Consider the following 12,472-nt stretch of genomic DNA (forward strand, 5'->3'; position numbering starts at 1 on the left):
ACGTAATGTGCAGCTTTAGTGCATAGATGGTTTGATGCTGGTGTGCTATAAGGTTTTAGCGTTTCCTTTTTTTTTTTTTGTAAAACCAATATCAAGGTATTTATTTTACAAGATGCTCCTCCATTCCTCATTTTAATGCAGGCGGAAGAGTTCTTACAAAAATATTACTTATTCTAATAATAATAATAATACATTTTATTTAAAAGGCGCCTTTCTAGACACTCAAGGTCGCCGTACAGAAGGGTAAAAAACAGAATGTCAGGAACAGAATCAAAACAAAAAACATTTAAAAAATAAATAAAAAATAAATAAATACCGAGGCTGGGACAGGGAAATTGATAATTAAAGAGAATAGGCGGTCTTAAACAGATGAGTTTTGAGTTGTGATTTAAAATTTTGAAGTGAGTCCGTGTTTCTAAGTAGGGGTGGTAGAGAGTTCCAGAGGCGGGGGGCAGAGCGGCTGAATGCTCTGCTCCCCATGGTGGTGAGACGGGCGGAAGGGACAGACAGGTGTAAAGCAGATGAGGATCTAAGAGCACGGGAGGGGGTGGGAATGTGCAGGAGGCCTGACAGATAAGGGGGGGCTAGGTGGTGAAGGGCCTTGAATGTCACCATGAGAATTTTATATTGAATGCGGAACTGCACGGGGAGCCAGTGAAGCTGTTGGAGGACCGGGGTGATGTGGTGGATAGAGGGAGTTCTTGTTATGATGCGAGCAGCTGAGTTCTGGACCAGTTGTAGTTTATGGAGTGATTTCTGAGGAAGGCCAAAGAGGAGAGAGTTGCAGTAATCCAGTCGGGAGGTGACAAGGCTGTGCACAAGTATGGCAGCAGTGTGTGGGGTAAGGGAGGGACGGAGGCGGTTGATGTTTCTTAAGTGAAAGTAGGCAGACCGGGTAATGTTATTGATATGGGATTGAAAAGATAGGGTGCTATCGAGGATGACACCCAGACTCTTAACCTGGGGGGAGGGGGAGATGGAGGAACTGTCAATAACAAGTGGGAAACTGTCAGTTTTGGAAAGAGTTGATTTGGTGCCGATGAGGAGAACCTCAGTTTTACTACTGTTTAATTGAAGGAAGTTTTTGGTGAACCAGGCTTTTATTTCACAGATGCAATTTGTGAGGGAGGTGGGGGGAAGAGAGGACGATGGTTGTGTGGAGAGGTAGAGCTGGGTGTCATCAGCATAGCAATGGAATTGGATGTTAAATTTGCGGAAGATATTGCCAAGGGGAAGGAGGTAGATGATGAAGAGGAGGGGCCCGAGTACAGAGCCCTGGGGCACGCCTGAGGTGAGGGGGGAGGGGGTGGATTTGAGGGTCTTCAGTTGAATGTACTGAGTGCGGTCAGAGAATTAGGAAATAAACCAGTCCAACGGAGTGTTAGTGATGCCAATGGAAGAAAGCCTACTGAGGAGAGTGGTGTGACAGATGGTGTCAAAGGCTGCACTCAGGTCGAGGAGGATGAGGATGGTGAGTAGTCCAGAATCAGATGCCATGAGGAGGTCATTGGTGATTTTGATGAGTGCTGTTTCAGTGCTATGGAGTGGCCGGAAACCAGACTGAAATTCTTCATACAGGCTGTTGGCAGATAGGTGAGTATGGAGCTGGGAGGCAACTGTTTTTTCAAGAATTTTGGAAATGAAGGGTAAATTGGAGATAGGACGGAGGTTGTTGAAGTTGATCGGGTCGGCACCAGGTTTTTTTACAATCGGAGTGATGGCAGCAGTTTTGAGAAGTGTAGGGACAGTTCCAGTGGTGAGGGAGGTGTGGATGATAGCGGAGATGAGGGGAACCAGAGAGGGGAGGCAGGTTTTGACAAGTTGTGTTGGGAAGGGGTCCAGTTGACAGGTGGATGGTTTGGATTTCCGAATGAGCTCTGTGATTTCCGAGACAGTGGGAAGATGGAAGGAGGAGAGCGACTGTGTAGGCGAGGGAAGATCTGGTGAGGTGCTGAGATGAGCCGTTGATCCAAGGTTTTGGTGAATGTTCTTGATTTTTCCTGTGAAGTATGACATGATGTCATTGCAGAAGGAGGTTGTATAAAGGTGCGGGGGGAAAGAGTCCTTGGGTTTGATAGTATTATTGAGTATAGAGAAAAGTGACTTAGAGTTATGTTGATTGGCAGTGATTAAGCTCGAGTAATACTGTGATTTAGTGCTGGCAATGGAGTCCTTATAGTGAATAATGTGATTATTGTACATTTCTTTGTGTATAGTGAGACCAGTTTTTCTATAAAGTCTTTCGAGTTGCCGTCCTTTGGTTTTCATGCGTCGGAGATTTGGGGTGTACCAGGGGGCGGAGACGGAAAAAGAAACAAATCTATTTTTTAGTGGAGCAAGCGAGTCAAGGATATTATGGAGACCAGTGTTGTAGTGGATGACCAGGTCATCAGGGGTTAGCAGATTATTGAAGTCAAGGAGGCAGGAAGAGTGGATACTTGAGATAAGGGTGGAGGGATCAATGTTCTTTATGTTCCGGAAGGATATGAGGCGGGATGTTTTAGAGATAGAGAGGGTAATATTCACTTCAAATGAGAGGAGAAAATGGTCAGTTATGGGGAGTTCATCAGCTGTTATGTTGTGAGGGATGACGCCAGAGCAGCAGATTAAATCCAGAATATGTCCTTTGGAGTGTGTGGGGGTAGTGGTGTATTGCTGACATCCAAAACTCTCTAGGCAGGAAGTAAAGTCTTTGGTGAGAGGCAAATTGGTATTGTCCATGTGGATATTGAAATCACCCAGTAGGATTAAGTTTGGTGATAGAGAGGATAGGTGGGTGAGAAAATCGGCAAACTCTGTTAAAAAGGCACTATTCGGTTTTGGGGGGGCGGTAGACAGCAGCAATGATGGTTGGAGTTGGGCCAGACAGCTTGCAGACTGTGGATTCAAACGTGCTTGAGACTGGCGCAGATACCGGCGAGACTTTCCAATTCTCGCGATGAATTATCGCGAGACCTCCTCCGCGCCCGGAACCACGGGGTTGAGAGATGTAAACAAACCCATTAGGAGTGGAATCGTTGAGCTGAGAGTATTCTTGGGGCTGTTGCCAGGTCTCGGTTAAACAGAGAAAGTCCAGTTTACGGTCAGTGATGAGGTCCTGAATGAGATGTCCCTTGCTTGTCAGTGAGCGGATGTTAAGCAGAGCAAAGTTGAGTGCAGTGTTGTTGCAGCTGGTGGTGGTGCTAGCCGACCGAGCTAGGCGGGCTAACACGCTGTGGTCGACAGCCCGGCTGGTGGAGCATGGAGGGCGACGAATCCCCCGTCGGGAGCTGGACCAGATGGATTTTATTGCTGTTGATCCGTTGTGGTGGGAAATCCGGCGAGATCCTCGGTGGATGTATCTCCGGCGTGGCTGGAAGGTGATGTCCGGGTGAAGGTGGAGTGCCTCGGGCGCAGGTCCGGGCGAGTGACAGCGGAGCCGGAGCAGGTCAGCGGCTGAATACTGCAGCAAACCCGCCACTTGCAGGTGAGCGGGCAGTAGAAATATCCAGATGCAGACAAGCAGGATGTATGTCCTGTCGGTCCACATTATTAAAAAACGTCAGGTGAGGCTGAAAACGGGGCAGGACAGGTGAGCTACCGATAGTAGCCTAGTTGGGACGCACACAACCTGTAGTGCCGATGAATCGTGGCCGTGTTCTCAGTAAAAAAACAATTGCACTGTCCGTTAAAAACAATTGCACTGTCTGTTAAAAAGTTACCGGTTAAAAAGTTACCGGTGAGCAAAGGCAGGGAGCAGCAAATACAAAAATTCCGGCGAGCAGCGGCAGCAAGTCGTGCCAGCGTTCACTCACAGCGTTCATTCTCATAATTTCCCAGAAAAAAAAATCCACTCACAAAGTGGGGTGGTCAGTCTCTTCCACGGTCAGACTGTGGAGAAAAAAAGGTGTCTTTTTATACAATTTATGTAAATATCTTGTTACAACTGTATTTGTCCTCGCTTTGCCACTTTCATCTTAAGTTATTCCTTGGTCATTCTGTCTCTGCTCCACCTCAAAGTTTTTGTCTGGGGTCTTTTTGCGGGAACACCTTACTCCAAATTTTTTAACGACAGCCATTCACAACACATCATCATTGGTGGGGGTTTTATTTTCCTTACAAGGCAAGTCATAATGAGTTCAAGTTACCCCCTCGGCCTCCCTGCTCCTCTTCCCGTCCCTCACACTCACTCCTCCTTGACCTCCTCACTCCAGCTCTATTCAGTCTCTCCCATTTGTCTCAGCCTAGTCTAAACAAGCACGCCATAGCGGGAAGGGAGGGCGTGGCTAAAGACACCAGGAATAATTGAGGAGGAGAGAATGATGAATGAAGGGATAGAAGGGAGGGGTGAGAGCTGATTGAAATGGAGTAATTCTGTCAAGACTGTTGTTTCCTCCAGCAGCCTCCCTTTTTATCTTCCATTTTCCTTTTTCTTTTAGAAGGAAAGGTACAACGGCGGATATTGGTGTGATTGGTTCTTATACCAGCAGGGGCCAGATAAGGGGCTGAGTGCAGCTTGATTACAGCACCAGTTTGATTCATCTACTTTCCCCACTACCTCTTTTTCTGTCTTCTTTCTTTCTGTTCTGTCCTTTTCCTTTCCATTTTTTCCTCTACCCCTCGTATCCTTACTGTTTCCATTCTCGGTCAGTCCATGATCCAAACTTGTTCCAGCATGCATGTCCAGGCTATTTGTGAAGTATCTCGACACGTGAGAGGGAGACTACTAGATAGTTTTGAGGCTGAATAGAAATTTGTAAAAATCTGACATCCCAGCTCAGAAATTGACTAATTTAAATGTCTCTTAATAGTTTAAATCAAAGGCAGCGGCCTTTACTGTAAAACATTTTTTAATATTTAAAAGAAGAGATGAAATACTTGTGTAGAGTTGACGTCTTAAACCGTCTTTAGCATTTTAAGTCAGCGTTTAGCACAGTTAGCATTGCTAGCATTATTGAAATGGACATCTCTGTGTTGGCTGCTAACATTTCCCAACAAACATGTTTCATGAAAGAAGTTGAAAGCCCAAAAGGGTAAAGTAGGGGAGTTTTGCTGTTCTCCATTTGAGCCTTCCTGTTATTAGCCAGAAATGTCCCTGTATCACTGCTCTGAAGCCTTAATAAGCTGAAAATATGTCGCAAGATATCACATAAAGTACTGTTTCCTTTTGAATATCCTCTTAAATATCTGTGCTTAGTTTCAAACTTTTCATTAATCCTGAAAGTAGATAACTTTTAGCCCTCTATACTCTGTGACTGTGTCCACACCAAAGAGTTATTATTGTCGGCATAATCTGGGAGCACCAGGGCAAAGTTTGAGTTTTCAATCAGCAGACCACAAGGCTTGGGGCATGAAAAAATCTTGCACTTGGTCTGTAAGCTTTTAAGACAAACAGTAAAAGCAATATAATAGCCATTTAGAAACAGTTCACGTTGCTGCTTGTTTTCCTGTACCTGGTAAAAGTCTTCATTCAGGGTTTTGAGATAACAGGAACCAGCTCCCACTAAAATCTAGCGGGACAATCAACCATTCCAATGAAGGGCGTCTAAAACCAAGCTGTCAAGTGTAAAGGCATAACCAGAGGGCACTAAATGTTGATATAAAGTGCTTGAAAATAGTTGTCATGTGGTTCCTATTTGAAACAGCCATTTGTCTTCCCTGGCCTTCTTTTACTGTCAGCACTACAGAGGTTCCTATTTATATGAGCCAAAGAGACAGAGGAGGTGGCTTTTGGAAAATGGGAACCTGCTAAGTAGCTTTTCTTTCTTGATGCAATGAAGTCTAATGTGCAGTGGTTGAGTTTGTATTGAATATCAATATTTGTTCAACATTTAGCCCGCTGTTTTACTGTAGTTTGAAAATGATGAAAAAAGTGAACCTTTGTTTTAAATAATGTGACTTTTTACAGCAAAATGATTGTTTTAGCCTGTCAGCTAAACAGGCCGTGATTGTAGAAGTGATTAGCAGAAGTTCAAAACATCTTTAAATCCTTTTCCAGGTCATGAAAACCAACTTCAGAGTAAAAGCAAATAGTCAACCAATAGTCAATATTCATACATGAAGCCACAAATGACCTACGGGATGTTTAAACATGTTTATTATTGATGAGAACTTAACAATTAAACATCTGGTCAAGTAGTTTTACTCACCATAATAGACCCAAATAACAAGCAATAGCCTCGTGTGGTTTATGTAATTGAAGCCATTTGTTTTCTTGTCACATACCAACCATGTTTGGCTACCTAAGCCTGTGCATTTTACAGAAACAGCAAATTATACTGAAATAATCTGGTGATCTGACCAACCACCAAATGTTGGCATTCTTGTACTTTATTAGATTCAAAGTTTGTTAAAGAGTTTTTTGTGACCATTTTTTTAAACCTTGACCTTCAGGGCTATCGACTCTTAGCCCCTTGTCCCTATTTTTTGCCAGACATGAAAGTCAAGAATATAATTTACTCCTCCCTATTGCCACCCAGCTCCCCCTCTCACCAGGCCTGTGTGAAGGTTGTTTTGTTGTGTGGCATAAAAAGGAAGTTTCTGGGATTCCTGGAAAGTTATCATTCACTGTGTGACCCAGTAACACATTTTTTTTTTTTTTTTTAGGAAAAAGCCCTGTGTCTATGCTGAGTCTTTGGGTTTTGGTTGGAAATCCAGTGTTGGTAGATAAATGTCACTATATGACCAGAGTACTTGATTTTGGTCCATCAGAGGCCTGTATTATGGTCCTTGCGCGGTGCTGATGTGCTCCCTGGAGTCCAACCTTTAGTGATCGTCTGTAAGAATGTGATTTGGGACAGCTGGAGTCATTTTCTAATCATGTCATCTATACTTCGGGGGTTTCTGGAGAAGCAACACTGGATCAGGACTGTAACTCACATCGTAGTCAGTGTGAGCCCGGCGTAGGCCTAGTTTTACCTTTTTATGATTTAGAGAACCAACCACATTTTCTTAAAATATGAATGAATAAATACAGAGAAGTTTGAACAATATAATAAAATACACACAGCTTTTCAAATAAAAAGTTTATCTTTTAAAACAGGCGAACACAATGGATAAAACCGGGATTTTGTGAAGTCTGGGAAAGTCCTGTTTTTTCCCCAGAGAACAAAATTATTCATATTTTTTAACCTTAGATCTGTTTAATTAAAGATCTGAATTTTGTGACAGGAGTTTGACAAACCAGATCTTTTTACACTGTCTCAAGTCTTAGTGGAACATTTTAGATATGGAGAAGATGTTTCATGAGCTTGTTTCAGATCACCCTTTTTTTAAATACACAACTCGCGTTTAACTGAAGTTGAGCATTATATGTCTCTAATGTTTTTGGGGTGATGTTGGTTTAATTTTTAAAATCTTTTCATGTATTTACTCCTTCCAGACTCTTCCCCGTGTCGTCACTCTGCTGATCTTTTTCTCTTTCCGTTTTATCTGCAGTGCTGGCAGACAACCTGAAGTCCAACCCTGGGATAAAGTGGCAGTACTTCAGCTCAGAGGAGGGCATCTTTACCGTCTTCCCTGCCCACAAGTTTCACTGCAAAGGAAACTACGAGCACCGCAGCCGGTACATAAATCCTGCTTCTCTCTGTTAAAATAGTTTGGATTTATTTAGGCATTAATCTTTTAAACAGATAGTCTGCATATGTGTGACAGCTGAATCTGACTGGCTCAGGACAGCTCGTCGTTGCCTTCATCTTCATCCCCTTCATGCACCCGTTCCCCCCCACCTCCTCCTCTTCTGCTGGTTGCTGTAGGGTGGCCCAGAGGGCACGCTCATGGCATGCTGCCCTTGTACTTCATGACCACACATGCCTTTAGCAGGAATGTGTCTTAGTCCCACTACAGACTGATGGAATTTCACACCCCGTGCTGTTTTTTTTTTTTTTTCTCTTTTTCTTTTTATAAACCATGACTTGAAAACATCTTTCGTCTTTTTTCCTTATGTATTTTGCATCTTGACTTGATTTCTCCCACAACTGTTTGAATCAGCAGCCTGGCGTTGCGCCACAGGAGAAAGGACGTTGTTTTCAGCTTCAGTTGTGAATAAGCCTTTGTGTAAGACCCCCCCCCCCCCCCCCCACCCCACCCTCTTTACCTCTGGTAGTGTCTCCTTGTCCAACAGACCACACACAGTGGCTTTAAATCCCTGTCCCGTCCATGCAGCAAACACGACAGCAAACTACGAATTTTAAATAACTTAGTACTGATTAAGAATAAGGGATTCAACTTGAGATGCACTGATCGGATTTGTAGAAAGGGCAGTTGTCTCTTTTAATAATTTGAAAGAGTCAACAAGTTGGCTTTCAGAGAGTAATAAGGGGCCCCCTCCTCCGAGCTGCATTATACACAAAAGGTATTTTTAGTTATTTAAATCAGCAAAGGGATTTACTAGACCTTTCTGACTATGTGGTGGCACCAGACATCTTCTGTGATGCAGTCTGCTGCAACTGACCTACAGCTGAGATGAGTTAGATAAGCTCATCAGGAAGGCCAGCACCACCAATGACCCGGTGCCGGTGGTGGGAGACAGAAGGACTCTATCATAGAAAACACAGCCAGTGGGCAATGAGTCCCTCTCCATGCATGAAGCTGTTGCAAACCTGGAGAGCTCCTTCAGTGACCGGCTGCTGCAGCCTAGGCGCATAACACCGGGCTCACATTGAATGCGGTGCGGCTTGCGGTCCTGATCCAGTTCCACATTGCTCCTAGGCCAGCTGCGGCTCCGGTTGCAGAAACGGCACAGGCGAGAACAGAAGTTCATGTAGTCCTTTCTGTTGCTATCTCTCATAAATGATTAAAAACCAGCCATGATTTTTTTTTTTTTTTTTAGGGCGAAACTCGTTATCCGTGCACTTAAAAAATGTCCTCCTCCCAAAGCCGTTTCCTCATGGTTCTGTGTCGCTGTTTTGTTTACACTAGTCAAGCTATCCAAGTTGGTGCGGTGACTTTATTCTGAATTTCATCGGAACTTTATATTGTATAGCGCCCGACGTTTCCTGTTTAGCTCGTGAAATTCAGTGAAATTCAGGAGCTTGATCCGGTAACTGCTGCGGCGTTCGGTCAAACTTCTTTCTTGGGTAATTTTTTGCTCCGCTACAAGGCCTCGGTAACCGCATGCAACTGATGTGCGTTAACACATTGATTTCTAATTATTTGGGATCTTTGCAGCGCCGCAACCAGATCTGCACCGCATTCAATGTGAGCCCGGGGTAAAGGAGCGTTATTGCAGGTCATTCCTCCCAGGAGCTGTTGGACGTTCTAACCATCACTGCGCCCTATAAACTCTATAAATGTTAAACATATCTGCTGTTTTTTTTATATTACAGACACAATTTCTTGTAGTCTGTAATATACATAAAGATGAGCATTTTTTATTATCCTGCTCAGTTTCACATCTCTATGAATCTTGTTCATAGAAGTGTGCTATTTTTCACTCTAAAGTATTTTTTTCTTATGCTATAAAATACAGTCTCTTATCGCTACAGTTTATAGGATCCACACTGAATGAAGCCACAGTCCACATCTTGTAAAATTTCCCCAGTCCCTTTAAGCCTGTGGTTACACCGCTGTTTGTTTACCTTTTTCTGACACGCATTTTCCATTATCATGCTTAGTTACTTCACTCTGTAAGCAGCTAGCTTCTTTAGCAATGACTTTTTGTGGCTCATCCTCCTAATGGAGACTTTTAGTAACCATCTGCTGAACAATTGTCATGGCAGCAGTCCTATCCATGACTGTGTTGGCCTTAACCGGACATTTCTGGATTGAAAGGCATTAATCTTACTGGCTGTAGGTCACTTTCTAATTTCTGAGGTGCAGACTGCATTTCTCATATGCTGCGAGCCAAAATTGTCAAAATAAGCAAAAATACAGGTTTGCAATATGTCACCCAGATTAATAAATGTACATTTACATTAACCATTTACTTTTGATCCGTTGACATAAATTAGCCACTTAAAGAGGAATCTGATTTGATGAGCACCCGTATATTTAAATATCCCTGTTTAGGACATCTTGGTTCACAGCAATGTTCCAAGACATGAACAAAACTCTGCTACTTTATTCCCTGTTTTGTTTTCTTTGTTGTTGGGTTCTTTTCTCAGAGCATAAGTGTTTTGACAAACACTCTTTTTGGGAATTTTAAAAGTTTAGGATTTTCTTTTTCTTAGATGGATCAAACAGGAAAAAAAAAAGACATTGTAAACTGAACCTAAACGGACTCCTTTAGTGAACGTATTTATTGTCGCAGGGCAAAAGTGACCCAAAACCGAAGTCGGAGGTTATAAAACTTAACCAAAACCTCAACATCATGGTCTGCAGTACCAGCACCTACAAAGAAAATACGAAGCATGAATGGTTTGGAAGTATTATCCTGCAGATACCTTTTTGATTTAAATGGACGCTAAGCATTTTCTCTTTTAGCATTTTCCCAGTCGGAAATGGTGGCTTCATAGGGAAAAGAGAGAGATTTTCATGCTTGGAGTGGACTGACCCTAAACCCCAAACTGCAAAAATAGCAATTTACCTTGGTTTGTGTTCAGATTGGAAAAATGGCTAATGAAATGTTAAGTCTAGAAAGATTTAGGATTTTAAACTTGTAATGAAAAACATTGGTACTTGGTGGACTTGACTGTAGGTGTCACACTCTGTTTCTTTGCAGACCTGTGTACGTCTCTGCCGTGCGTCCGCAGTCTAAACACATTGTGGTGATGGTTGACCACGGAGCGTCCATAACGGACTCGCAGCTTCAGATCGCCCGCGACTCCGCACTCGTGATCCTTAACTCCGTCGACGAACACGATAAGGTTTGTAAAATGATATCAAACGCTTCTCTGTCCGATTAGGAAACAGTGATTTCTACGTTGCTTTGACAGAGCCGGAAGTTGATGCCTTTTGAGTGAAACTTGAAACCCTCCTTGTCCGTCTCCAGATCTCCATCCTGTCTGTGGCAGAGACCGTTCGCTCCTGCTCTCTGGACCAGTGCTATAAGAGTCTGCTGTCTCCGGCCACCAGCGAGACTAAGAGGAAGATGAGCACCTTCCTCGCCAACATCAAGGCCTCCAACGCAGCCACCCAACATGCTGCCGGTTTCCAGAAAGCTTTCCAGCTGCTCCGCAACACCAGCAGTCTCAGCAAGCAGAGCACCAGTAAGACCAGAGGAAGCGTTACGGCTCCCGCTTTTTTATTTTTATTTTCTTTACATGAGATTCTCTGAGTCGTCTTATTATTTAGTCTGATGTAATAAGTGCTTCCTGTCATCCATTAGCTACAGATATGGTCATCATCTACCTCTCATCTGGTGTTACGTCTCGGGAGTCGTCTGAGCCGGAGAAGAGAGCGACGCTCAGCGTGGTTCGAGAGGAGAACCGACACCTCAACAACTCCGTCATGATCCTCACTTACGCTCTGATGAACGGTGGGTGGACCGCAGGCTGTACTTCTTTCTGCCGGCAGTTTGTGAATGACCAAACACGCCCATATTCTGTTGCAGGTTAGCAAAGCTCACAATGGTTGCATTCATTTTGTGACTCCATCCGCCTCCAAAAAAAAAGAAAAGAAAAAAGTTTTATCACAGGACACGGTTTGCCCCAAAGCTGTTTGTCGCATTTCAACAATCCGGAGTGCTCTTACATCAGTTATCGGCTTCGTTTGAAGAGAAATGTGTTTTAGCTGTGAAATTTAGTCCGCTATGTGGAACGTTTTCTTAACGTTGTAATAAGTTTACAGCTTTGGTGTTGAAAAAATCTCTATTTTTGTTTATTTATGATTCCCCATCACTACATATTCGTTCTCAAGAGAAGACAGGAGGTTATAAAGGTGTTCTGAAACATTTGAAAGCTTCTTGTTTATCCATGTGTTGGTCTGAGGCCTGTATTCTTCTTCTTCTTTTTTCTTTTTTTCCCTTTTTCAGTGTCTTTGTCTTTCCATCTGCCTCCTCTAATTCCCACTTCCCTCCGCAGGGCGCAGCAACCCGCCCCTTCTGTGCATGCATTAGGCCACCATTAATACAAATCATTTTTGCATCGGAGAATGGAAATGAGGTACATCTAAGGGAAGGGGGAGAGCGGGACTTCAAAGGGACGCGCTGCTGCCTGGACGCGTGTGACTGACAGAGGACCTTGGCTCTTTAAAGAGAGATGATGAAAAGGATGCAGAAATCTCTCGTTCTCTTGGTGTATTAGCATTGCATATTCAAAAAAACATTTGTGTCTTTGCTGATGCTGTTGCACGATGCTGAAAGGCTCGGCTTGTGGGTGGGTTGGGGGGGGAAGGGGGGGGGGTCTTTTCCGCTGCATCTCTTGCCAAATATGAAGTGCTGATTGTTGAAGGAGATCAGCAGTCTCACTGGTACTACAGCGCACAGTTCTGTCTGTGTGTTTGTGTGTTTGTTTGTTTGTTTGACAGGTTGCAAAAAACACCATCTTCTGTTTTTTGTTGAAGACACGGCGGGATGCATTAATAATTTGTAGATACAAAAAAAAAGGAAATTTTT

General features: G+C 43.5%; 1 protein-coding gene across 1 annotated transcript in view; it reads left to right on the top strand.

The window, feature by feature from the left end:
- The window catches only part of cachd1 (cache domain containing 1), a 107,475-nt gene that overhangs the window by 66,376 nt on the left and 28,627 nt on the right, over nt 1-12,472 (top strand). The window contains exons 5-8 of the mRNA XM_012878071.3: nt 7,417-7,543; nt 10,640-10,784; nt 10,910-11,126; nt 11,246-11,395. Of these exons, the coding sequence (XP_012733525.2) occupies nt 7,417-7,543; nt 10,640-10,784; nt 10,910-11,126; nt 11,246-11,395 (639 nt within the window). The remainder of the gene's footprint in view (nt 1-7,416; nt 7,544-10,639; nt 10,785-10,909; nt 11,127-11,245; nt 11,396-12,472) is intronic.

This window comes from Fundulus heteroclitus, chromosome 9 (assembly GCF_011125445.2).
Source record: "Fundulus heteroclitus isolate FHET01 chromosome 9, MU-UCD_Fhet_4.1, whole genome shotgun sequence".
Taxonomy (NCBI): domain Eukaryota; kingdom Metazoa; phylum Chordata; class Actinopteri; order Cyprinodontiformes; family Fundulidae; genus Fundulus; species Fundulus heteroclitus.